The 27,877-nt window shown below is 44.2% G+C and overlaps 1 protein-coding gene across 2 annotated transcripts in view; it reads left to right on the top strand.

The window, feature by feature from the left end:
* The window catches only part of LOC139392741 (gamma-secretase activating protein), a 44,640-nt gene that overhangs the window by 11,510 nt on the left and 5,253 nt on the right, over window positions 1–27,877 (top strand). For both annotated transcript variants that reach the window (XM_071140959.1, XM_071140960.1), the window contains exons 17-28: window positions 173–257; window positions 1,163–1,232; window positions 1,319–1,479; window positions 1,944–2,078; window positions 3,226–3,284; window positions 3,958–3,989; window positions 16,385–16,446; window positions 17,804–17,899; window positions 18,867–18,937; window positions 19,383–19,477; window positions 19,706–19,825; window positions 22,930–22,991. In XM_071140959.1, coding sequence (XP_070997060.1) covers window positions 173–257; window positions 1,163–1,232; window positions 1,319–1,479; window positions 1,944–2,078; window positions 3,226–3,284; window positions 3,958–3,989; window positions 16,385–16,446; window positions 17,804–17,899; window positions 18,867–18,937; window positions 19,383–19,477; window positions 19,706–19,825; window positions 22,930–22,991 — 1,048 coding nt within the window. The remainder of the gene's footprint in view (window positions 1–172; window positions 258–1,162; window positions 1,233–1,318; window positions 1,480–1,943; window positions 2,079–3,225; window positions 3,285–3,957; window positions 3,990–16,384; window positions 16,447–17,803; window positions 17,900–18,866; window positions 18,938–19,382; window positions 19,478–19,705; window positions 19,826–22,929; window positions 22,992–27,877) is intronic.

Below are 27,877 nucleotides of genomic sequence, written 5' to 3'. Positions count from 1 at the left end.
TGACATAGAATAGAATACAATATAGCTCAATCCATTGTTGAATGGAAAATGGTCTTGAGTGTGTATTTCATGCTTACTGCATGTAGAAGGTACTGCAGTATTGAGTATTATAGTGATGGTACACTCCTCTGTTTATGTCGTAGTCATGATGTCTGTATGCTCTGTGCTGTAGCCACAGGAGACCTGACGCTCAACGCCTGGCTGCCCTGCACTGTCTGCTGCTCTACATGGGACCCAACGCTGCACTAGAACTGAAGGTAGGAGATGCAAGCAAAACCCACGAGAACACTTTGTTCAGAGAGAGAGAGAGAGCAAGAGAGACACAGAGTGTGTTTAAAATATATATATTTAACCTTTATTTAACCAGGTAGGCAAGTTGTGAATTGAACCCTGTGGCACCCCCATAGAGACTACCAGAAGCCCGGACAACAGTCCCTCCGATTTGACACACTGAACTCTATCAGAGAAGTAGTTGGTGAACCAGGCGAGGCAATCATTTGAGAAACCAAAGCTGCTGACTCTGCCGAAAAGAATGGGGTGATTGACAGAGTCAAAAGCCTTGGCCAGGTCGATGAATACGACTGCACAGTACTGTCTCTTATCGATGGCGGTTATGATATCATTTAGGACCTTGAGCGTGGCTGAGGTGCACCCACGACCAGCTTGGGAACCAGATTGCATAGCGGAGAACGTATGGTGGGATTTGTAATGGTCGGTGATCTGTTTGTTAACTTGGCTTTCGAAGACCTTAGAAAGGCAGGGTAGGATAGATATAGGTCTGTAGCAGTTTGGGTCTAGAGTGTCTCCCCCTTTGAAGAGTGTGTGAGAGAGTGAGAGAGAGATGTTTTGGAGGGAGAAGTTCAGGACTGGGTGCTGACCATGAGTCAGGTTGTTTATAATAGAGAAAGTGCTGCACTTGTAATCTCCATCTGCAGTACTTGTTCTAAACGGTGTCTCTGTGGCCATGACAACACAGTCAGAGAGGTAACCCGTCTTAGAGGTCCAGGAGGACGAGGCTGCTGTGGTTTCATCCACTCTGTGGAAACCCTTTACATAACATGACTTTATGCATGTGTGTTAACACTGGAGTTACTATAGTAACAATACCACGATGTTGTTACATAGCATAGCACTGCTGTTACTTCATGTGTTTTCTCTGCAGATCATAGATTGGATCTGTGACAATGTCATGCCGTTCGACACCTTCGATCAAATTCAGGAATTTATTCTGGGTAAGTGGAACAAGACTTATCATCGTTTTTAAAATCTATTTTTGTGGTGTTTTAATGGAAGAATCATGGTCTCCCTTCAACGACAGCGTCACTGTACAGGATCATCTATAAGAAGTGTCTCAGTCTGGATGAAGTCCTACCCTACTCCTCTGTGTTTGAGAAGAAGAAGGTACCTGAGGCTCTAGACCAGGTCCCCGGTGTCACCTGCACCACAGAGCTCCATGCTGAACCAGTGTTGAAAGGAAAGGTAAGATGTCTTTCACCCACTCCAGCTATTCAACTACCTGATCAGTCACCTGTGTAATATTTAGTGATTTATTTCCAGGTTAGACACTAGGGGGCAGACAGGAGTGGGAAGCAGATCCAGTGCTCAGTAACAGATAAAGAATGCATATCTAATGAATTAAACGAAGAAGAGTTGTGTTGAAAGTAAGGACATGATAATATTATATAAACTGGGCTATTTACAATGAAATACCCAGTGATTATTCTGTAGATGGAGGCCGTCTTTAATTAAAGGCAAAACATGAACCATTTGTTACAATCAAGTGCATTTCATTTAATGTGATGTGGTATGAACTCCGTTACCATAAATCATGTAGTTTCCAAGGAGGTCTCAAGATGACCATAACAAATGGACTGATTTAGTACAACCTGTAAACGTAATAAACATCTGGTGTTGACTAGATGTTTGGTGATGTTTGGCTGCAGGCCAGGAGTCTCCAGGGTTATTGGGAAGAGCTGCAGTGGAGCACAGAAAAGATGAAGTACTTTGAGGCGGTTCCAAACCCACGATACAGAGCATCTCAGAACCTGCCAGACTGGACCAAGCTGCTCACTACCCTGGTGAGTTCTGTTCAGACCTGGAAATATGTAGCAGCATTGGTGAGTTCACACATATTAGAGGATCAAACTGCAGATCCAGAACCTCTCACAGTCTGCCAGACTGGACCACGCTGCTAGCTACCCTGGTGAGTTCACACACATTAGAGGATCAAACTGCAGATCCAGAACCTCTCACAGTCTGCCAGACTGGACCACACTGCTAGCTACCCTGGTGAGTTCACACAGAGAGACTGGAATATAGATTCTCTGGGAGCTCAGTGCACCACAGGAACCATGGTCGCTCTCTCTGATCCTAAGCTTTACACTGCAGCTAGCAGTAGGACAGTATGGAACCATGGTCTCTCTCTCTGATCCCAAGCTTTACACTGCAGCTAGCAGTAGGACAGTATGGAACCATGGTCTCTCTCTCTGATCCCAAGCTTTACACTGCAGTAGGACAGTATGGAACCATGGTCTCTCTCTCTGATCCCAAGCTTTACACTGCAGTAGGACAGTATGGAACCATGGTCTCTCTCTCTGATCCCAAGCTTTACACTGCAGTAGGACAGTATGGAACCATGGTCTCTCTCTCTGATCCCAAGCTTTACACTGTAGTAGGACAGTATGGTACCATGGTCTCTCTCTCTGATCCCAAGCTTTACACTGCAGTAGGACAGTATGGTACCATGGTCTCTCTCTCTGATCCTAAGCCTTACACTGCAGCTAGCAGTAGGACAGTATGGTACCATGGTCTCTCTCTCTGATCCCAAGCTTTACACTGCAGCTAGCAGTAGGACAGTATGGTACCATGGTCTCTCTCTCTGATCCCAAGCTTTACACTGCAGCTAGCAGTAGGACAGTATGAAAACATTCATCATTTCCAATTCCTGACATATTCTCTTATAGAACCACTTCAACAGGTAGCCTAGAGTTTAAGAGCGTTGGGTCAGTAACCGAAAGGTCGCTGGCTCGAATCCCTGAGACGAATCTGTTAATGTTCCCTTGAGCAAGGCAATGAACCCTAATTGCTCTTGAATGTGCTAAATGACTAACATGGACATGTAAAATGTAGTACAGTATACCTTCATAAGAGGAAGTTAGAGAACACGTTCTTCACTCTGTCTGTTCCAGAAGTCAGAGACCATGTTCCTCCCTCTGTCTGTTTCAGAAGTCAAAGAACAAGAAGGCTTCTAACTATCTACGTCACATTGAGGAGAACACTAAACAGTAGGTGGAGAACCGAAGAGCGAAGGGTCTCTTGTGTGTTGCAGAATGTTGTGTGTGTTGGAGGAAGTGTGTTGGTGGGGTACAGGGGGAACTTGACTATTGAAAGCACAGAGAGACAAACTCACAGGGATCAAGGACATTGATAGATATTAACACAGGGATCAATGACACTGATAGATATTAACACAGGGATCAATAACACTGATAGATATTAACACACAGGGATCAATAACACTGATAGATATTAACACACAGGGATCAATAACACTGATAGATATTAACACAGGGATCAATAACACTGATAGATATTAACACAGAGATCAATAACACTGATAGATATTAACACAGGGATCAATAACACTGATAGATATTAACACACAGGGATCAATAACACTGATAGATATTAACACACAGGGATCAATAACACTGATAGATATTAACACACAAGGCTCAATAACACTGATAGATATTAACACACAGGGATCAATAACACTGATAGATATTAACACAGGGATCAATAACACTGATAGATATTAACACAGGGATCAATAACACTGATAGATAATAACACTCAAACACACAGACACGTAGAGATACTGTATACACACAGACACAGTTTCCACTTAAAAGTCAAGTAAGTCATATCATCTGATATTTCCTCTGTTATTTTCAGAGTTCTGTCGATGGTGGACAGCTGGAATCTTGGTAAGATGTCACATTCTAAAAGCCACTATCCATTAATAGAAGGATTGTAAGAAACCTTGTCTCTAGGATTGTAAGAAACCTTGTCTCTAGGATTGTGAGAAACCTTGTCTCTAGGATTGTGAGAAACCTTGTCTCTAGGATTGTGAGAAACCTTGTCTCTAGGATTGTAAGAAACCTTGTCTCTAGGATTGTGAGAAACCTTGTCTCTAGGATTGTGAGAAACCTTGTCTCTAGGATTGTGAGAAACCTTGTCTCTAGGATTGTGAGAAACCTTGTCTCTAGGATTGTGAGAAACCTTGTCTCTAGGATTGTAAGAAACCTTGTCTCTAGGATTGTGAGAAACCTTGTCTCTAGGATTGTGAGAAACCTTGTCTCTAGGATTGTGAGAAACCTTGTCTCTAGGATTGTGAGAAACCTTGTCTCTAGGATTGTGAGAAACCTTGTCTCTAGGATTGTGAGAAACCTTGTCTCTAGGATTGTAAGAAACCTTGTCTCTAGGATTGTGAGAAACCTTGTCTCTAGGATTGTGAGAAACCTTGTCTCTAGGATTGTGAGAAACCTTGTCTCTAGGATTGTGAGAAACCTTGTCTCTAGGATTGTGAGAAACCTTGTCTCTAGGATTGTAAGAAACCTTGTCTCTAGGATTGTGAGAAACCTTGTCTCTAGGATTGTGAGAAACCTTGTCTCTAGGATTGTGAGAAACCTTGTCTCTAGGATTGTGAGAAACCTTGTCTCTAGGATTGTGAGAAACCTTGTCTCTAGGATTGTGAGAAACCTTGTCTTTAGGATTGTGAGAAACCTTGTCTCTAGGATTGTGAGAAACCTTGTCTCTCTACGATTGTGAGAAACCTTGTCTCTCTAGGATTGTAAGAAACCTTGTCTCTCTAGGATTGTGAGAAACCTTGTCTCTAGGATTGTGAGAAACCTTGTCTCTAGGATTGTAAGAAACCTTGTCTCTCTAGGATTGTAAGAAACCTTGTCTCTAGGATTGTGAGAAACCTTGTCTCTAGGATTGTGAGAAACCTTGTCTCTAGGATTGTGAGAAACCTTGTCTCTAGGATTGTGAGAAACCTTGTCTCTCTAGGATTGTGAGAAACCTTGTCTCTAGGATTGTATGAAACCTTGTCTCTAGGATTGTGAGAAACCTTGTCTCTATGATTGTGAGAAACCTTGTCTCTAGGATTGTAAGAAACCTTGTCTCTAGGATTGTGAGAAACCTTGTCTCTAGGATTGTGAGAAACCTTGTCTCTAGGATTGTGAGAAACCTTGTCTCTAGGATTGTGAGAAACCTTGTCTCTAGGATTGTGAGAAACCTTGTCTCTAGGATTGTGAGAAACCTTGTCTCTAGGATTGTGAGAAACCTTGTCTCTATGATTGTGAGAAACCTTGTGTCTCTATGATTGTGAGAAACCGTGTCTCTAGGATTGTAAGAAACCTTGTCTCTAGGATTGTGAGAAACCTTGTCTCTAGGATTGTGAGAAACCTTGTCTCTAGGATTGTAAGAAACCTTGTCTCTCTAGGATTGTAAGAAACCTTGTCTCTCTAGGATTGTAAGAAACCTTGTCTCTCTAGGATTGTAAGAAACCTTGTCTCTCTAGGATTGTAAGAAACCTTTTCTCTCTAGGATTGTGAGAAACCTTGTCTCTAGGATTGTAAGAAACCTTGTCTCTAGGATTGTAAGAAACCTTGTCTCTAGGATTGTAAGAAACCTTGTCTCTGGGATTGTGAGAAACCTTGTCTCTCTAGGATTGTAAGAAACCTTGTCTCTCTAGGATTGTGAGAAACCTTGTCTCTCTAGGATTGTGAGAAACCTTGTCTCTAGGATTGTGAGAAACCTTGTCTCTAGGATTGTATGAAACCTTGTCTCTAGGATTGTATGAAACATTGTCTCTAGGATTGTATGAAACCTTGTCTCTAGGTTTGTGAGAAACCTTGTCTCTAGGATTGTATGAAACCTTGTCTCTAGGATTGTGAGAAACCTTGTCTCTAGGATTGTGAGAAACCTTGTCTCTAGGATTGTGAGAAACCTTGTCTCTAGGATTGTATGAAACCTTGTCTCTCTAGGATTGTGAGAAACCTTGTCTCTCTAGGATTGTGAGAAACCTTGTCTCTAGGATTGTGAGAAACCTTGTCTCTAGGATTGTGAGAAACCTTGTCTCTAGGATTGTAAGAAACCTTGTCTCTCTAGGATTGTAAGAAACCTTGTCTCTCTAGGATTGTAAGAAACCTTGTCTCTAGGATTGTGAGAAACCTTGTCTCTCTAGGATTGTGAGAAACCTTGTCTCTAGGATTGTAAGAAACCTCGTCTCTAGGATTGTAAGAAACCTTGTCTCTCTAGGATTGTAAGAAACCTTGTCTCTAGGATTGTGAGAAACCTTGTCTCTCTAGGATTGTGAGAAACCTTGTCTCTAGGATTGTAAGAAACCTCATCTCTAGGATTGTAAGAAACCTTGTCTCTAGGATTGTAAGAAACCTTGTCTCTAGGATTGTGAGAAACCTTGTCTCTCTAGGATTGTAAGAAACCTTGTCTCTCTAGGATTGTGAGAAACCTTGTCTCTCTAGGATTGTGAGAAACCTTGTCTCTAGGATTGTGAGAAACCTTGTCTCTAGGATTGTAAGAAACCTTGTCTCTAGGATTGTGAGAAACCTTGTCTCTAGGATTGTGAGAAACCTTGTCTCTAGGATTGTAAGAAACCTTGTCTCTAGGATTGTAAGAAACATTGTCTCTAGGATTGTAAGAAACCTTGTCTCTAGGATTGTAAGAAACCTTGTCTCTAGGATTGTAAGAAACCTTGTCTCTAGGATTGTGAGAAACCTTGTCTCTAGGATTGTGAGAAACCTTGTCTCTAGGATTGTAAGAAACCTTGTCTCTAGGATTGTGAGAAACCCTGTCTCTCTAGGATTGTAAGAAACCTTGTCTCTCTAGGATTGTGAGAAACCTTGTCTCTCTAGGATTGTGAGAAACCTTGTCTCTAGGATTGTGAGAAACCTTGTCTCTAGGATTGTAAGAAACCTTGTCTCTAGGATTGTGAGAAACCTTGTCTCTAGGATTGTGAGAAACCTTGTCTCTAGGATTGTAAGAAACCTTGTCTCTAGGATTGTAAGAAACATTGTCTCTAGGATTGTATGAAACCTTGTCTCTAGGATTGTGAGAAACCTTGTCTCTAGGATTGTGAGAAACCTTGTCTCTAGGATTGTGAGAAACCTTGTCTCTAGGATTGTATGAAACCTTGTCTCTCTAGGATTGTGAGAAACCTTGTCTCTCTAGGATTGTGAGAAACCTTGTCTCTAGGATTGTGAGAAACCTTGTCTCTAGGATTGTGAGAAACCTTGTCTCTAGGATTGTAAGAAACCTTGTCTCTCTAGGATTGTAAGAAACCTTGTCTCTCTAGGATTGTAAGAAACCTTGTCTCTAGGATTGTGAGAAACCTTGTCTCTCTAGGATTGTGAGAAACCTTGTCTCTAGGATTGTAAGAAACCTCGTCTCTAGGATTGTAAGAAACCTTGTCTCTCTAGGATTGTAAGAAACCTTGTCTCTAGGATTGTGAGAAACCTTGTCTCTCTAGGATTGTGAGAAACCTTGTCTCTAGGATTGTAAGAAACCTCATCTCTAGGATTGTAAGAAACCTTGTCTCTAGGATTGTAAGAAACCTTGTCTCTAGGATTGTGAGAAACCTTGTCTCTCTAGGATTGTAAGAAACCTTGTCTCTCTAGGATTGTGAGAAACCTTGTCTCTCTAGGATTGTGAGAAACCTTGTCTCTAGGATTGTGAGAAACCTTGTCTCTAGGATTGTAAGAAACCTTGTCTCTAGGATTGTGAGAAACCTTGTCTCTAGGATTGTGAGAAACCTTGTCTCTAGGATTGTAAGAAACCTTGTCTCTAGGATTGTAAGAAACATTGTCTCTAGGATTGTAAGAAACCTTGTCTCTAGGATTGTAAGAAACCTTGTCTCTAGGATTGTAAGAAACCTTGTCTCTAGGATTGTGAGAAACCTTGTCTCTAGGATTGTGAGAAACCTTGTCTCTAGGATTGTAAGAAACCTTGTCTCTAGGATTGTGAGAAACCCTGTCTCTCTAGGATTGTAAGAAACCTTGTCTCTCTAGGATTGTGAGAAACCTTGTCTCTCTAGGATTGTGAGAAACCTTGTCTCTAGGATTGTGAGAAACCTTGTCTCTAGGATTGTAAGAAACCTTGTCTCTAGGATTGTGAGAAACCTTGTCTCTAGGATTGTGAGAAACCTTGTCTCTAGGATTGTAAGAAACCTTGTCTCTAGGATTGTAAGAAACATTGTCTCTAGGATTGTAAGAAACCTTGTCTCTAGGATTGTGAGAAACCTTGTCTCTAGGATTGTGAGAAACCTTGTCTCTAGGATTGTGAGAAACCTTGTCTCTAGGATTGTATGAAACCTTGTCTCTCTAGGATTGTGAGAAACCTTGTCTCTCTAGGATTGTGAGAAACCTTGTCTCTAGGATTGTGAGAAACCTTGTCTCTAGGATTGTGAGAAACCTTGTCTCTAGGATTGTAAGAAACCTTGTCTCTCTAGGATTGTAAGAAACCTTGTCTCTCTAGGATTGTAAGAAACCTTGTCTCTAGGATTGTGAGAAACCTTGTCTCTCTAGGATTGTGAGAAACCTTGTCTCTAGGATTGTAAGAAACCTCGTCTCTAGGATTGTAAGAAACCTTGTCTCTCTAGGATTGTAAGAAACCTTGTCTCTAGGATTGTGAGAAACCTTGTCTCTCTAGGATTGTGAGAAACCTTGTCTCTAGGATTGTAAGAAACCTCATCTCTAGGATTGTAAGAAACCTTGTCTCTAGGATTGTAAGAAACCTTGTCTCTAGGATTGTGAGAAACCTTGTCTCTCTAGGATTGTAAGAAACCTTGTCTCTCTAGGATTGTGAGAAACCTTGTCTCTCTAGGATTGTGAGAAACCTTGTCTCTAGGATTGTGAAACATTGTCTCTAGGATTGTAAGAAACCTTGTCTCTAGGATTGTAAGAAACCTTGTCTCTAGGATTGTGAGAAACCTTGTCTCTAGGATTGTGAGAAACCTTGTCTCTAGGATTGTAAGAAACCTTGTCTCTAGGATTGTAAGAAACATTGTCTCTAGGATTGTAAGAAACCTTGTCTCTAGGATTGTAAGAAACCTTGTCTCTAGGATTGTAAGAAACCTTGTCTCTAGGATTGTAAGAAACCTTGTCTCTAGGATTGTGAGAAACCTTGTCTCTAGGATTGTAAGAAACCTTGTCTCTAGGATTGTAAGAAACATTGTCTCTAGGATTGTAAGAAACCTTGTCTCTAGGATTGTAAGAAACCTTGTCTCTAGGATTGTAAGAAACCTTGTCTCTCTAGGATTGTGAGAAACCTTGTCTCTCTAGGATTGTGAGAAACCTTGTCTCTAGGATTGTGAGAAACCTTGTCTCTAGGATTGTAAGAAACCTTGTCTCTAGGATTGTAAGAAACCTTGTCTCTCTAGGATTGTGAGAAACCTTGTCTCTAGGATTGTGAGAAACCTTGTCTCTAGGATTGTGAGAAACCTTGTCTCTAGGATTGTGAGAAACCTTGTCTCTAGGATTGTAAGAAACCTTGTCTCTAGGATTGTAAGAAACCTTGTCTCTAGGATTGTGAGAAACCTTGTCTCTAGGATTGTGAGAAACCTTGTCTCTAGGATTGTAAGAAACCTTGTCTCTAGGATTGTAAGAAACCTTGTCTCTAGGATTGTGAGAAACCTTGTCTCTCTAGGATTGTGAGAAACCTTGTCTCTAGGATTGTGAGAAACCTTGTCTCTAGGATTGTAAGAAACCTTGTCTCTCTAGGATTGTGAGAAACCTTGTCTCTAGGATTGTGAGAAACCTTGTCTCTAGGATTGTAAGAAACCTTGTCTCTAGGATTGTAAGAAACCTTGTCTCTAGGATTGTGAGAAACCTTGTCTCTAGGATTGTGAGAAACCTTGTCTCTAGGATTGTGAGAAACCTTGTCTCTAGGATTGTGAGAAACCTTGTCTCTAGGATTTTGAGAAACCTTGTCTCTCTAGGATTGTGAGAAACCTTGTCTCTCTAGGATTGTGAGAAACCTTGTATCTAGGATTGTGAGAAACCTTGTCTCTAGGATTGTAAGAAACCTTGTCTCTAGGATTGTAAGAAACCTTGTCTCTCTAGGATTGTGAGAAACCTTGTCTCTAGGATTGTGAGAAACCTTGTCTCTAGGATTGTGAGAAACCTTGTCTCTAGGATTGTGAGAAACCTTGTCTCTAGGATTGTAAGAAACCTTGTCTCTAGGATTGTGAGAAACCTTGTCTCTAGGATTGTGAGAAACCTTGTCTCTAGGATTGTGAGAAACCTTGTCTCTAGGATTGTGAGAAACCTTGTCTCTAGGATTGTGAGAAACCTTGTCTCTAGGATTGTGAGAAACCTTGTACTCTAGGATTGTGAGAAACTCTAGGATTGTGAGAAACCTTGTCTCTAGGATTGTGAGAAACCTTGTCTCTAGGATTGTGAGAAACCTTGTCTCTAGGATTGTGAGAAACCTTGTCTCTCTACGATTGTGAGAAACCTTGTCTCTCTAGGATTGTAAGAAACCTTGTCTCTCTAGGATTGTGAGAAACCTTGTCTCTAGGATTGTGAGAAACCTTGTCTCTAGGATTGTAAGAAACCTTGTCTCTCTAGGATTGTAAGAAACCTTGTCTCTAGGATTGTGAGAAACCTTGTCTCTAGGATTGTGAGAAACCTTGTCTCTAGGATTGTGAGAAACCTTGTCTCTAGGATTGTGAGAAACCTTGTCTCTCTAGGATTGTGAGAAACCTTGTCTCTAGGATTGTATGAAACCTTGTCTCTAGGATTGTGAGAAACCTTGTCTCTATGATTGTGAGAAACCTTGTCTCTAGGATTGTAAGAAACCTTGTCTCTAGGATTGTGAGAAACCTTGTCTCTAGGATTGTGAGAAACCTTGTCTCTAGGATTGTGAGAAACCTTGTCTCTAGGATTGTGAGAAACCTTGTCTCTAGGATTGTGAGAAACCTTGTCTCTAGGATTGTGAGAAACCTTGTGTCTCTATGAATGTGAGAAACCTTGTCTCTAGGATTGTATGAAACATTGTCTCTAGGATTGTATGAAACCTTGTCTCTAGGTTTGTGAGAAACCTTGTCTCTAGGATTGTATGAAACCTTGTCTCTAGGATTGTGAGAAACCTTGTCTCTAGGATTGTGAGAAACCTTGTCTCTAGGATTGTGAGAAACCTTGTCTCTAGGATTGTATGAAACCTTGTCTCTCTAGGATTGTGAGAAACCTTGTCTCTCTAGGATTGTGAGAAACCTTGTCTCTAGGATTGTGAGAAACCTTGTCTCTAGGATTGTGAGAAACCTTGTCTCTAGGATTGTAAGAAACCTTGTCTCTCTAGGATTGTAAGAAACCTTGTCTCTCTAGGATTGTAAGAAACCTTGTCTCTAGGATTGTGAGAAACCTTGTCTCTCTAGGATTGTGAGAAACCTTGTCTCTAGGATTGTGAGAAACCTTGTCTCTAGGATTGTGAGAAACCTTGTCTCTAGGATTGTGAGAAACCTTGTCTCTAGGATTGTGAGAAACCTTGTGTCTCTATGAATGTGAGAAACCTTGTCTCTATGATTGTGAGAAACCGTGTCTCTAGGATTGTAAGAAACCTTGTCTCTAGGATTGTGAGAAACCTTGTCTCTAGGATTGTGAGAAACCTTGTCTCTAGGATTGTAAGAAACCTTGTCTCTCTAGGATTGTAAGAAACCTTGTCTCTCTAGGATTGTAAGAAACCTTGTCTCTCTAGGATTGTAAGAAACCTTGTCTCTCTAGGATTGTGAGAAACCTTTTCTCTCTAGGATTGTGAGAAACCTTGTCTCTAGGATTGTGAGAAACCTTGTCTCTAGGATTGTAAGAAACCTTGTCTCTAGGATTGTAAGAAACCTTGTCTCTAGGATTGTAAGAAACCTTGTCTCTAGGATTGTGAGAAACCTTGTCTCTCTAGGATTGTAAGAAACCTTGTCTCTCTAGGATTGTGAGAAACCTTGTCTCTCTAGGATTGTGAGAAACCTTGTCTCTAGGATTGTGAGAAACCTTGTCTCTAGGATTGTATGAAACCTTGTCTCTAGGATTGTATGAAACATTGTCTCTAGGATTGTATGAAACCTTGTCTCTAGGTTTGTGAGAAACCTTGTCTCTAGGATTGTATGAAACCTTGTCTCTAGGATTGTGAGAAACCTTGTCTCTAGGATTGTGAGAAACCTTGTCTCTAGGATTGTGAGAAACCTTGTCTCTAGGATTGTATGAAACCTTGTCTCTCTAGGATTGTGAGAAACCTTGTCTCTCTAGGATTGTGAGAAACCTTGTCTCTAGGATTGTGAGAAACCTTGTCTCTAGGATTGTGAGAAACCTTGTCTCTAGGATTGTAAGAAACCTTGTCTCTCTAGGATTGTAAGAAACCTTGTCTCTCTAGGATTGTAAGAAACCTTGTCTCTAGGATTGTGAGAAACCTTGTCTCTCTAGGATTGTGAGAAACCTTGTCTCTAGGATTGTAAGAAACCTCGTCTCTAGGATTGTAAGAAACCTTGTCTCTAGGATTGTAAGAAACCTTGTCTCTAGGATTGTGAGAAACCTTGTCTCTCTAGGATTGTAAGAAACCTTGTCTCTCTAGGATTGTGAGAAACCTTGTCTCTCTAGGATTGTGAGAAACCTTGTCTCTAGGATTGTGAGAAACCTTGTCTCTAGGATTGTAAGAAACCTTGTCTCTAGGATTGTGAGAAACCTTGTCTCTAGGATTGTGAGAAACCTTGTCTCTAGGATTGTAAGAAACCTTGTCTCTAGGATTGTAAGAAACATTGTCTCTAGGATTGTAAGAAACCTTGTCTCTAGGATTGTAAGAAACCTTGTCTCTAGGATTGTAAGAAACCTTGTCTCTAGGATTGTGAGAAACCTTGTCTCTCTAGGATTGTGAGAAACCTTGTCTCTCTAGGATTGTAAGAAACCTTGTCTCTCTAGGATTGTGAGAAACCTTGTCTCTCTAGGATTGTGAGAAACCTTGTATCTAGGATTGTGAGAAACCTTGTCTCTAGGATTGTAAGAAACCTTGTCTCTAGGATTGTAAGAAACCTTGTCTCTCTAGGATTGTGAGAAACCTTGTCTCTAGGATTGTGAGAAACCTTGTCTCTAGGATTGTGAGAAACCTTGTCTCTAGGATTGTGAGAAACCTTGTCTCTAGGATTGTAAGAAACCTTGTCTCTAGGATTGTAAGAAACCTTGTCTCTAGGATTGTGAGAAACCTTGTCTCTAGGATTGTGAGAAACCTTGTCTCTAGGATTGTAAGAAACCTTGTCTCTAGGATTGTAAGAAACCTTGTCTCTAGGATTGTGAGAAACCTTGTCTCTCTAGGATTGTGAGAAACCTTGTCTCTAGGATTGTGAGAAACCTTGTCTCTAGGATTGTAAGAAACCTTGTCTCTCTAGGATTGTGAGAAACCTTGTCTCTAGGATTGTGAGAAACCTTGTCTCTAGGATTGTAAGAAACCTTGTCTCTAGGATTGTAAGAAACCTTGTCTCTAGGATTGTGAGAAACCTTGTCTCTAGGATTGTGAGAAACCTTGTCTCTAGGATTGTGAGAAACCTTGTCTCTAGGATTGTGAGAAACCTTGCCTCTCTAGACCTTGATATTGGTCCTTTGACTATGAAGCTGTTATTGTGATTATTATACCTATAATAACACTGGTATATTAAGATGCTGGCAGGTCAGTTAACGTGAGCTCATTTACCCTTGACTACAGATAGGAAATGTCTTCTGCTTCAGTTAAAGAAATCCCCCAACTTGAGTTTCAGGGTCACATACTTGAGTCCACTGGAGAACATCGCTCTCGGAGCCCACAGTTGTTGATGATTTATCATTCAGGGAGAGAGATAGAAAAGAGGGGAAGAATGCCACATGGTTATATAAGAATGGGAGGAGAAGCGCGTATCTCTCACTTGCTTTCCTTCTTTCTCCCTGTCTTTTTTCTTCTCTCCTTCACTGCTTCCTGACCCTAGTCCAAATGTTGCTCAACCACGAGATTGGACATCGCTCTACCTCAACCTCACATGGGCCACGCACGGACAATACACAACCTCACTCTCTGTCACACACACTGCTCTCTCGCTCTTGCTCTGTCTCACTCTCTCTCTGTCTCTCTGTCTGTCTCTCACCCGTACACACTCTCTCCCATACTGACCACCATTCATCATTCTCCACACCAATATCCCCACTCACAGAAACTACCCCCTGCAAGCACAGTTGACTTTTTCCTCTCCCCCCTTCATTGTCCTTGTCATCTTCTCTGACTGTATTGTTTCAGTTTATCCATGGAGATGTCCCTCTGTAATGAAAAGACCATGGAGATGTCCCTCTGTAGTGAAAAGACCATGGAGATGTCCCTCTGTAGTGAAATGACCATGGAGATGTCCCTCTGTAGTGAAAAGACCATGAATATGTCCCTCTGTAGTGAAAAGACCATGGAGATGTCCCTCTGTAATGAAAAGACCATGGAGATGTCCCTCTGTAATGAAAAGACCATGGAGATGTCCCTCTGTAATGAAAAGACCATGGAGATGTCCCTCTGTAATGAAAAGACCATGGAGATGTCCCTCTGTAGTGAAAAGACCATGGAGATGTCCCTCTGTAATGAAAAGACCATGGAGATGTCCCTCTGTAATGAAAAGACCATGGAGATGTCCCTCTGTAGTGAAAAGACCATGGAGATGTCCCTCTGTAGTGAAAAGACCATGGAGATGTCCCTCTGTAATTTGCTGGATGCAGAGTTCAACAGAGTTCAAGTGAAGGTCAAGCAAATCATAGAGAAAGCAGACTGTATTGAAATCATCTCTTGATGGTTGGTCAAATGTTCGTGGCCAAGGAATAATTAACTACATCATCTCCACCCCTCAACCAGTATTCTACAAGAGCACAGACACAAGGGACAACAGACACACCAGACTCTACATTGCAGATGAGCTGAAGGCAGTCATCAATGACCTTGGACCACAGAAGGTATGTGAGAAGAATAAGAGAACCACATTGAAGCTGCCCAGCAACACCCTTTTGGGGTGGTGTTGTCATCATGTTTGGCAGTCTCCTGGAGGGGAAGGAGTCTCTCCAAGAAATGGCCATATCACAGTCTGCCGATATGGACAGTCCCATCAAGAGGATCCTCCTGGATGATGTAGTTTGGGAGAGAGTGGTAAGCAGCCTGAAACCTATAGCAGTAGCCACTGGACGGATTGAGGGAGACAATGCCATCCTGTCTGATGTTCAGACTCTGCTTGCAGAGGTAAGAGAAGAAATCCGTACTGCCCTGCCCACTTCACTGTTGCTCCAAGCAGAGGAAACTGCAGTTCTGAAATACACCAAAAAGCGTGAAGACTTCTGCCTGAAGCCCAAACACCCCGCAGCGTACATGTTGGACCCCAAGTATGCTGGCAAGAGCATCCTGTCTGGTGCAGAGATCAACAAGGCCTATGGTGTCATCAATACCGTGTCTCGCCACCTTGGCCTGGATGAGGATAAGGTTCTTGGCAGTCTGGTGAAGTACACTTCCAAGCAAGGGCTTTGGGATGGAGATGCAATATGGTAGTCATGCCAACATATCTCATCAGCCACCTGGTGGAAGGGACTTTGTGGATCTGAGGCTCTTTCCCCTGTTGCCTCATCCTCCTCCAAATCCCACCCCCCAAAAAATTGGTGGCCACCCGGGCAAATATGAGGCTTTTGAGCCTGACAACGAGCCTCAACAAGGTTGGAAAGTGACAGTGAAGATGAGGTCTCAGAGTCTGATGTTTAAGAGGTGGACATTGAGGAGGTCCAGGGAGAAGACATGGAAGCCTGAGAGGAAGACAACTAAAGCTTTAGTTTCTAGACTATCATTTAACAGATGTTGAAATCTGTTTTTGGGAGATGCGATGGATCATTGGGGATCATTCAATATTCCCTTTCTGTTGTTCAGTGAAATCATCCCATTTGAAGAGTCAACTCATTTAATTCAAGTTCAATTCGTAACTAACATTTCTATTGGAAGGATTTAATCATTTGATTTATGTCTACTTATGATGAGGTAAAAGGTTTCTGTCTCCATATGATATGGTAAATATATCCAATACAAAAAACATCTACATTTAAATGGTATTAATATTAATTCCCATATATTCCCGTTAATTCCCATATATTCCCGTTAATTCCCACGGAAAGTTTCCACTTCTGAATATTCCCCAAAATGTGCAACCCTACTTACTCATCTCTCTTAAATCATTAGGCAATCCTCTTCCTCGTCCTGACTCATGACTGTTTGTTTTGCCTTATGTCCAACTCTATGAGATGTAATGAAAAGTCTAAATCCACTGTGTTATGGTGTTCCTCTGCAGACCAGAAAGTGGTTCCGTTGTTCCAGGAGGAGGATAGCCAGCAGAGGGCGCTCATAGGCCTGGTGAGTCACAAGATACAGCAGCCATGATAATCTGGGTGGAAGGTGCCCTCAGGCACAGACAGATCTAGGATCAGTTTACCCTCCCCAGATCCTAATCTTAACCATTAGGGGGGAAATGTTAAACTGATCTTAGATCAGTGTCAGCACTGTTTTAGTGCTGGGTTGGAATGCAGGCTTGTCCAGCTTACCAAGACCAAGGTTCATCAGGGCAAGCAGTTAGCTGACAACACACAACACGCATGATAAAAATAGTTGTCCCTTTTCGATCCTGACATTGCAGTCTATTCCCAGGAGTTTTTAGCCTTACAGCAGCAACTTTTTCCAACCTGAAATTGCTGTCCCTGAGGTTTGAGACGTTAGCGTTTCAGCGGGGTAACTATTCTACCTATCCCCAGTTGTAAAACACTAGGGTAGTCTAGCTGTGGTCCTCTCAGCATCAACCAGCAGGGTAACTATTCTACCTATCCCCAGTTGTAAAACACTAGGGTAGTCTAGCTGTGGTCCTCTCAGCATCAACCAGCAGGGTAACTATTCTACCTATCCCCAGTTGTAAAACACTAGGGTAGTCTAGCTGTGGTCCTCTCAGCATCAACCAGCAGGGTAACTATTCTACCTATCCCCAGTTGTAAAACACTAGGGTAGTCTAGCTCTGGTCCTCTCAGCATCAACCAGCAGGGTAACTATTCTTAGACTCGTCAGCTCTGCTTCCAGCAGGCTATTCCACCTGCAGGTCAGATAGGTCTCTCCTGCTCCAGGAGTGTGTATCTGCAGTGTGTGTATGTACCTGCAGTGTGTGTATGTACCTGCAGTGTGTGTATGTACCTGCAGTGTGTGTATGTACCTACAATTGTGTGTGTGTGTGTGTGTGTACCTACAATTGTGTGTGTGTGTGTATCTACAATTGTGTGTGTGTTTGTGTGAACCTACAATTGTTTGTGTGAACCTACAATTGTGTGTGTGTTTGTGTGAACCTACAATTGTGTGTGTGTTTGTGTGAACCTACAATTGTGTGTGTGTTTGTGTGAACCTGCAGTTTGTGTGTGTGTGTGTGTGTGTGTGTGTACCTACTTGCAGTGTGTATGTAAGTCCCAGTAGGCTCCTGCTCCACTCTCCTTCCTGATCATAAAAATGTAGGACACTGTTAGAGGAGCAGGGGAACAGGGACACAGAGGAACAGGGACACAGAGGAACAGGGACACAGAGGAACAGGGACACAGAGGAACAGGGACACAGAGGAACAGGGACACAGAGGAACAGGGACACAGAGGAACAGGGACACAGAGGAACAGGGGAACATCAAGGGAACCACACACAGACAGACAGACACCTTCAATGTGAAGTGTTGTGTTTCCTATAGATGGTAGACAAGCTGAGAGAGCACCTCAACAGACACCTGCCTCGTCTGGGGAAGAAGAAGATCGACGTGCTGGTGGTGAACTACGTGGCCAAGCTGGTGTGTGTTCTTATTCTACATGACCCAAACACTGTTTCCATTGTTTTTGCGGTTACACAAAGAAAGGCCTGAGACAGACAGATTGTAGTTGAGAAATGACAATAACCATTATCCTCCAATACATGTACTTCCTCCTGTGGATGACAGATCTACTTCCCACTGTTCACAGCTCAGTTATGACGTCAGAGAGGCTCTGTACGGTACATCGTACATAGATATCACTGACTGAAGAAAACCCTGAACCTCACATGGAAGTAGTGCACTCCATATCAGGAAGACACAAGCCTTTCCATAAAGTGTGTGTGAGTGTGAGATTGTGTGTGTGTGTGTCAGGATGTAAATGTGGTAGTGTTTCTTCCTGTTATTGCAGTAAGAGAGAGAGGAGAAGAGGATGTGAGTGGTCATGCTTGGTCAGTCACAGTGTGTGTTAGTTGGCTAGCGGTGTGTGTGTGTGTGTGTGTTAGTTGGCTAGCGGTGTGTGTGTGTTAGTTGGCTAGCGGTGTGTGTGTGTTAGTCGGCTAGCGGTGTGTGTGTGTGTGTCGGGTTGTGAAAGTGGCAGTGTATAAATAAATCATAGTAACACCTGTTTCTCTTGCTACGTGTTGGCACGGACTACTATTAATTTGTTGCTCAGTAGAGAAAATAGGACGTGTTACAGGGTGTGAAACTGTGGAAACAGGAAGTGAATGTGGAACATTTTAATAGTGGTCTTATCATGTAACATTTGAGTAAATCAGATGTTTAAATTCTTAGAGCATTCATCCCTGACCTCTTTTCTGTGTGTGTGTGTGTGTGTGTGTGTGGGTGTTTGGTATGTGTGTGTGTGTGTGTTTGGTGTGTGGGTGTGTTTGGTGTGTGTGGGTTTTTGGTGTGTGGGTGTTTGATGTGTGTGTTTGGTGTGTGGGTGTGTTTGGTGTGTGGGTGTTTGGTATGTGTGTGTGTGTGTTTGGTGTGTGTGTGTGTGTAGCTGGAGCTGATCAGACGCATGCTGGAGTCTGTGTGGCTGAAGTACAAACTAGGCCCTCTGGTGCTGTGCTTGTAAGTTGCTCCCTGTGTGTGTGTGTGTTAGTCTATTAGTGTGTGTGTATGTTTAGTTTGTGTTAGTGTGTGTGTATGTTTAGTTTGTGTTAGTGTGTGTGTATGTTTAGTTTGTGTTAGTGTGTGTATGTTTAGTTTGTGTTAGTGTGTGTGTTTAGTTTGTGTTAGTGTGTGTTTATTTTGTTAGTGTGTTTAGTTTGTGTTAGTGTGTGTGTTTAGTTTGTGTTAGTGTGTGTGTTTAGTTTGTGTTAGTGTGTTTAGTTTGTGTTAGTGTGTGTTTAGTTTGTGTTAGTGTGTGTGTTTAGTTTGTGTTAGTGTGTGTGTTTAGTTTGTGTTAGTGTGTTTAGTTTGTGTTAGTGTGTGTTTAGTTTGTGTTAGTGTGTGTGTGTCTACAGTGTGTATACAAGTCCTGTTCCATTGATGTTTACTATCCTCTCTGCTGTAGAAAGCAACGGGGGAGTTCAGCAGAGTGGGCCGTGTTTCACGTGATGTGTCGGATACTGGAGGCTACAAAGACTCTGTGTCTCCCCCTCCCTCCTGGTAAGAAGAACCCCGTTTAATCTTCTCAAAATAACACTGTTTATTCATGTATTTTACCTTGTTCAACCTTCTCGAAATAACCAAGGCGTTAAACTTATTTTAACCTCCCTGTCCAGTGTCTCAAAATAACAAAGCACTTCAACAGAGCTTATAGAGAGCCTGCCTCTACAATATTAAATAAATATTAACGCAAATGGCATCTGACGTGGTGTTGCTGTGTGTCTGCAGGGTATCACACTCTACTATCTGTGTTGGGGGTTCGCTGTCTCCCCAGACACACCTTCCTGCAGTACGTTGACCATGGTGTGCTGCAGCTCACCGAGCCCTTCGTCTCACGACTCATGACAGGTTCACGCTGCATTACACACACGCACGCACGCACACACACACACACACACACACGCACTACACACGCACTACACACACACACACACACACGCATGCACACACACACACACACACGCACGCATTACACACACACGCACGCACACACACACACGCAATATGTGCATATACTCTGTATATACACACATACACACAATTTATCAGATGGCATGATTCAGCTATTGTGCCATAATGTCATTTCTCAGTAATTACTACAGGAAGGTGTGTCCTCATGAACACTGAGTCAGAGAGCTGGCAATACAGGTCTGTACTTTTCCACAGTAAGCTGGAACCTCTTAGATTCATTATTGTCTTACTTACAGTGTAACTGTCTGCCTCCTCCATGCTTCAATACAGATGAATGCTGGAACCGTGTCTGCCTCCTCCATGCTTCAATACAGATTAATGCTGTAACCGTGTCTGCCTCCATGCTTCAATACAGATTAATACTGTAACCGTGTCTGCCTCCTCCATGCTTCAATACAGATTAATACTGTAACCGTGTCTGCCTCCTCCATGCTTCAATACAGATTAATACTGTAACTGTGTCAAAAGTGGGTTCTGGTCAAAAGTAGTGCACTTTATAAGGAATAGTGTGGCATTTGGGACATACACCTAGAGGTTAATCTAATCTAACAGAGGACACTAACAGCAATAGCTCAGTCACAAAATATAAGATGCCACTCTGTTCATTGATTTATCATGGTCACTGTAACTGTCAAAAAGCATTTGAGTTATAGGTCTTGGGAGTTCAGTGTGAAGGTGACATTTACAAAGTTATAAAGATACAGTACACACACACACATACTATGAAGTACATGTTCATCAAAGTTTATACAACAGGTGGGTCTAGTCCTGAATGCTGATTGGTTAAAACCGCATTCCAGCCGGTGTCTCTGTCACAAATGATCACCGGCTAAATCTATGACGTTGAAATGGAAGGATGCTAAACTCTTCCTTAGTGACAGTTTTGATGAAGTCAACAACTTTTTTTTCTTCTCTGCTAGTCAGCCCTCGAAGCAGCAACGCACATCGCAGGTTGTATTCTTAACTCGGCTTTTCTCTAGGTCATTCAGTGCAGTGTCGCCCAAATCTGAAAAGATCAAAACAGCTAAATGTTCCACTCATCCATTTTAGTTTTGGCAACAAAGTGTTGATTTAGCTAGTCAACAGGAAAAAAAGTTGGGTATGTTGCTATGACAACCAGCTCAATTTGTTGTCTGTCTAGTTCGGATACATTCACTTTATATGAGAAGGTAGAGAAAAGATAATTAAGAAAAGGAAGGAGAGACTGACAGCAAGTTTTATACACATTTCTGCTGTTGAAAACCGAATGACTCTATAAGAAATGGGAGATAATGTCTAGATGCTTTTTATAGTGGAGACCAAGTTTATACATTTCCTGGCAGGGTTGATGAGGCAGTCATAAGGAGCTAATGAGGCATGATTTAGCCTGGCATAGAACATGTGCTCTCTCGTTAGGACACTGTTGTTTCATCATAGTGCTTAATAGTTTTTGCGACTGCACTTGAAGAAACATTAAAAGTTCATTAAATCTCCCGGATTGACTGACCTTCATGTCTTAAAGTAATGATGGACTCTCATTTCTCTTTGCTTATTTGAGCTGTTCTTGACATAATATGGACTTGTTCTTTTACCAAATAGGGCTATCTTCTGTATACCAGCTCTACCTTGTCACAACACAACTAATTGGCTGGTACTGTAGTTGGAGTGAGGGACTAGAGTGAGGGACTGGAACGAGGGACTGGAGAGAGGGACTAGAGCGAGGGAGGGAGTGAGGGACTGGAGCGAGGGATTGAGGGACTGGAGCGAGGGACTGGAGCGAGGGACTGGAGTGAAGCACTGGAACGAAGGACTAGAGGGACTAGAGCGAGGGATTGAGGGACTGGAGAGAGGGACTGGAGCGAGGGACTGGAGCGAGGGACTGGAGTGAAGCACTGGAACGAAGGACTGGAGGGACTAGAGCGAGGGAGTGAGGGACTGGAGTGAGGGACTGGAGCGAGGGACTGGAGCGAGGGACTGGATTGAAGGACTGGAGCGAGGGACTGGAGCGAGGGACTGGAGCGAGGGACTGGAGAGAGGGACTGGATTGAGGGACTGGAGAGAGGGACTGTGTTGTGTAGATGTTGCACAGTGTAGTGTTTGCCAAGACAATGATCATGGAATGTAAGCGCTAGAAGCCCAAGTGCCAGTACCACTCCCACCCACAGTCCTGCAGGGTTTTATCCCTGTTAGATACAAGCTCAGACTAAACATGCCCTCATCCAGTTTGAATTTCAACAATAATTGCATTCATATCTTCATATCTATAGTTGTTTCTTTACAAAGATATTGAAGTGTTATTGCTATACCCAAACAGTTTGCTTGAGAGAATCTAAATGTCTTGACTTTCACTCTTAATACAAAGGTCAACTCGTACAAACCCTCCCAGACAGACAGTCAGTACCTAGTAGGAAGAATGGTGCAATGCATACAGCCCTCGATACCCTTTCATGCTTGGACAGGTTTCTCAATACTTGCATTGACATCTCAATCTTTTAAGATATCCCATTACAATACAGTCTTGTGTTAAGATGTTACAATACCCAAACAGTGGGATGTTAGTGTGGTAACAGGAACACTGACTCTTTTTGTACCTGGTAACAATCAGAAGGCAATACTAGAAAGTGTTTCATGCTTGGCCAGTTTCCGTACAGTTTATATCACAGCTCTTCCTCAGGGGACAAACAAAACAATCTCTGAAGATGAAAGCAAAGTACAAAACATGATTGTTTTCAGTATTTCGTCTAGACGGTGATAAGGAAAATGTCAGAATTCTGGGGAATAAGTTCTGTGTAAGAAAGTGGCTAAATGAATTGGTGTATTGGTGTTTTGAATAATGTAGTAGTCAGAGATGGTTGATAATGTTTGATATGGACTTTAACCTTGGTGTTTTTCACTCCCAGAAAGTCCTCCTGGGACAATAGAAACAGTATTACTGAAGATGAAAGGTTTCAATGATTTGAATTAAGTTAATTAAAAAACGGTCTATTTTTCCTCTTGTGTAGATCTAGACAACAGTGATGCCAACGAGGAGCTGAAGTTCAGCATTCTGAAGAGACTACCAGAGGTAAAGTTACATTTCTCTCTCAGGTGTTAATTGCATCTTGTAGTTGCTGATGTTTGTTACTTCCAGCTGTCTAAGCAGTGGAATGTGAGTTTTTTTTTAGCCAATCAGATGATTCTTGGACTGTTGTTGCAGCCCAGAAAGGAAGTGAAGAAGGTTCAACAGAGAAACAGACTCATTCCTTCTGCTCTTCATTCTCATATTCATAGAGGGGATTTCCATCCCGAGTTAAGCGAGCGGAAATGGAATGTAATTCCCTTTTAGATGCACTTCTCTCTCTGCATATTCTGACCTCGGTTTTGTTTGGGGTGGAGATCAGAGTGTGGCGGAGGTGTCTACAGGGTGGAGATCAGAGTGTCTACAGATACTTCGTATTCTGACCTTGATTTAGTTCCCTCATAATTTCACCACCTTTTACGTACGATGAAACAATGAATAAGGTCTAATGAACCTACTGGTCTCAAGTGGGACAGTGAAATAGGCTATAAATAGCTGAGCCGTTATTCAGAATTTGAATTGTATGCCCTCATAATTTGCGTGGATGAAACGTGGAGATCCAGGTTGCAGGCGTCTGTAGGGCTCAACCTGCCGACTTGATGTGTGCACTTTAACATGTTTGAATTATATGCCTGGGCTTTTCGCCCGTTTATTTGACAGTTTGTATCATGTTAAATATTAGGCACAATCAGGAGCCACCATCAGTAATACCCACATACATTTATAAGTGTTAGTTTTCTTCCATTTAGCATCATTCCATTCTGTTGACCTTCCTTTCCACTGTCACGTCAGTGTCGTCGTTCCTGAAGGTCGCTAGCATTACTGGATCACATAGACTAACGTTGTGCAATAATGTAGGACATGTAGCCTATTAGATCATTATGGAACTCAGACCACACGTAGCAGGTTAAACCTGGAGCCTGACTCACGGTTCACCACGACTGGACCCGGTGTGAGAATCAGGGTAGACTCACGGTTCACCACGACTGGACCCGGTGTGAGAATCAGGGTAGACTCACGGTTCACCACGACTGGACCGTTGTGAGAATCAGGGTAGACTCACGGTTCACCACGACTGGACCGTTGTGAGAATCAGGGTAGACTCACGGTTCACCACGACTGGACCGGTGTGATAATCAGGATAGACTCACGGTTCACCACGACTGGACCCGGTGTGAGAATCAGGGTAGACTTATAGGACTATTGTTCAGATTCTATTCAGAGTGTTTAATAGTCACATGTACAGGGTTTCAGGTGTAATTACAGGGTACAGTGAACATCTTAGGCTCCAAGCTCCAACATGCAGGACTAAGGGAAATAAAATAATGACAATGGTAATAAAACAATAGAAATAGCACCATACACATCATAATAACTGTGGCAGTGATGAATCATACATGTCCATTGGGGTGGAGGCAGAGTACAGACTGTTGAGGAAGTGGGGGAATGACTGCAGGGGAGCAGAGTAAAGACTGTTGAGGAGGTGGGGGGAATGACTGCAGGGGAGCAGAGTACAGACTGTTGAGGAGGTGGGGGGAATGACTGCAGGGGAGCAGAGTACAGACTGTTGAGGAGGTGGGGGGAATGACTGCAGAGTAAAGACTGTTGAGGAGGTGGGGGAATGACTGCAGGGGAGCAGAGTAAAGACTGTTGAGGAGGTGGGGGGGAATAACTGCAGGGGAGCAGAGTACAGACTGTTGAGGAGGTGGGGGAATGACTGCAGGGGAGCAGAGTACAGACTGTTGAGGAGGTGGGGGAATGACTGCAGGGGAGCAGAGTACAGACTGTTGAGGAGGTGGGGGAATGACTGCAGGGGAGCAGAGTACAGACTGTTGAGGAGGTGGGGGGAATGACTGCAGAGTAAAGACTGTTGAGGAGGTGGGGGGAATGACTGTAGGGGAGCAGAGTACAGACTGTTGAGGAGGTGGGGGGAATGACTGCAGGGGAGCAGAGTACAGACTGTTGAGGAGGTGGGGGGAATGACTGCAGAGTAAAGACTGTTGAGGAGGTGTGGGAATGACTGCAGGGGAGCAGAGTAAAGACTGTTGAGGAGGTGGGGGGAATGACTGCAGGGGAGCAGAGTAAAGACTGTTGAGGAGGTGGGGGGAATGACTGCAGGGGAGCAGAGTACAGACTGTTGAGGAGGTGGGGGGGATGACTGCAGGGGAGCAGAGTACAGACTGTTGAGGAGGTGGGGGGGAATGACTGCAGGGGAGGTGGGGGGAATGACTGCAGAGGAACAGAGTAAAGACTGTTGAGGAGGTGGGGGGAATGACTGCAGGGGAACAGAGTAAAGACTGTTGAGGAGGTGGGGGGAATGACTGCAGGGGAACAGAGTAAAGACTGTTGAGGAGGTGGGGGGAATGACTGCAGGGGAGCAGAGTACAGACTGTTGAGGAGGTGGGGGGGAATGACTGCAGGGGAGGTGGAGGGAATGACTGCAGGGGAGCAGAGTAAAGACTGTTGAGGAGGTGGGGGGGAATGACTGCAGGGGAACAGAGTACAGACTTGAGGAGGTGGGGGGGGAATGACTGCAGGGGAGGTGGGGGGAATGACTGCAGGGGAGGTGGGGGGAATGACTGCAGGGGAGCAGAGTAAAGACTGTTGAGGAGGTGGGGGGGAATGACTGCAGGGGAGGTGGGGGGAATGACTGCAGGGGAGGTGGGGGAATGACTGCAGGGGAACAGAGTACAGACTGTTGAGGAGGTGGGGGGGAATGACTGCAGGGGAGGTGGGGGGAATGACTGCAGGGGAGGTGGGGGAATGACTGCAGGGGAGCAGAGTAAAGACTGTTGAGGAGGTGGGGGGGAATGACTGCAGGGGAGCAGAGTACAGACTGTTGAGGAGGTGGGGGAATGACTGCAGGGGAGGTGGGGGGAATGACTGCAGGGGAGGTGGGGGGAATGACTGCAGGGGAGGTGGGGGGAATGACTGCAGGGGAGGTGGGGGGAATGACTGCAGGGGAACAGAGTAAAGACTGTTGAGGAGGTGGGGGGAATGACTGCAGGGGAACAGAGTAAAGACTGTTGAGGAGGTGGGGGGAATGACTGCAGGGGAACAGAGTAAAGTCTGTTGAGGAGGTGGGGGGAATGACTGCAGGGGAGCAGAGTACAGACTGTTGAGGAGGTGGGGGGGATGACTGCAGGGGAGCAGAGTACAGACTGTTGAGGAGGTGGGGGGGAATGACTGCAGGGGAGGTGGGGGGAATGACTGCAGGGGAGGTGGGGGGAATGACTGCAGGGGAGCAGAGTAAAGACTGTTGAGGAGGTGGGGGGGAATGACTGCAGGGGAACAGAGTACAGACTGTTGAGGAGGTGGGGGGGAATGACTGCAGGGGAGGTGGGGGGAATGACTGCAGGGGAGGTGGGGGGAATGACTGCAGGGGAGCAGAGTAAAGACTGTTGAGGAGGTGGGGGGGAATGACTGCAGGGGAGGTGGGGGGAATGACTGCAGGGGAGGTGGGGGGAATGACTGCAGGGGAGGTGGGGGAATGACTGCAGGGGAACAGAGTACAGACTGGTGAGGAGGTGGGGGGGAATGACTGCAGGGGAGGTGGGGGGAATGACTGCAGGGGAGGTGGGGGAATGACTGCAGGGGAGCAGAGTAAAGACTGTTGAGGAGGTGGGGGGGAATGACTGCATGGGAGCAGAGTACAGACTGTTGAGGAGGTGGGGGGAATGACTGCAGAGTAAAGACTGTTGAGGAGGTGGGGGAATGACTGCAGGGGAGCAGAGTAAAGACTGTTGAGGAGGTGGGGGGAATGACTGCAGGGGAGCAGAGTAAAGACTGTTGAGGAGGTGGGGGGAATGACTGCAGGGGAGCAGAGTACAGACTGTTGAGGAGGTGGGGGGGATGACTGCAGGGGAGCAGAGTACAGACTGTTGAGGAGGTGGGGGGGAATGACTGCAGGGGAGGTGGGGGGAATGACTGCAGGGGAGGTGGGGGGAATGACTGCAGGGGAGCAGAGTAAAGACTGTTGAGGAGGTGGGGGGGAATGACTGCAGGGGAGGTGGGGGGAATGACTGCAGGGGAGCAGAGTAAAGACTGTTGAGGAGGTGGGGGGGAATGACTGCAGGGGAGGTGGGGGGAATGACTGCAGGGGAACAGAGTACAGACTGTTGAGGAGGTGGGGGGGAATGACTGCAGGGGAGGTGGGGGGAATGACTGCAGGGGAGGTGGGGGAATGACTGCAGGGGAGCAGAGTAAAGACTGTTGAGGAGGTGGGGGGGAATGACTGCAGGGGAGCAGAGTACAGACTGTTGAGGAGGTGGGGGGAATGATGGTCTCAGGGCAGAAGCTATTGGCCAGTCTGTTCATTTTTGTCTTGATGCTCCTGTACTGCCCGTGTCTAAGTGATGGAAGCGGGGAGAACAGGGCGTGGCTCAGGTGGCTGGGTCCCTGATGATCTTCTTGGCCTTCCTGAGACACCTGGTGGTGTAGGTGTCCTGCGGGGCAGGCAGTGTGCCCCCAATGGTGCGTTCGGCTGCACTTATCACCCTCTGAAGTGCCTTGCTGTCTGCGGCGGTGTAGTTTCCGCAGCAGGCTGTGATGCAGCCCAACAGTATGCTCTCGATGGTGCTCCTATAGAACACTCTGAGCGCCCTCGGGGACAGGCCGAAGTTCAACCCCTATTCTACACTTTTTCCACTTTCCAATATTTCATACATTGAATCAAACCACTGTATTTTTTAATTCATACATATATTTTGTGAGTAAAGGCTCTCCAAACCAGTTGGTTTATGATTCATACATACTTTCCTAAGACTAAAATGTGCCTAAATAATCTAACAAATCAGAATTAAGCCGGGTGGGTGTACACTACATTATTTTGGCCCTGATTTAGCTGTCCCAGACAGGTTTTTGTGATCGGAGACACAATCCCCAGAAGAAGC

Source organism: Oncorhynchus clarkii, chromosome 33, assembly GCF_045791955.1.
Source record: "Oncorhynchus clarkii lewisi isolate Uvic-CL-2024 chromosome 33, UVic_Ocla_1.0, whole genome shotgun sequence".
Lineage (NCBI taxonomy): Eukaryota > Metazoa > Chordata > Actinopteri > Salmoniformes > Salmonidae > Oncorhynchus > Oncorhynchus clarkii.
Note: the sequence above shows the minus strand (reverse complement) of the source record. Positions and strands in the feature narration are given on the sequence as shown.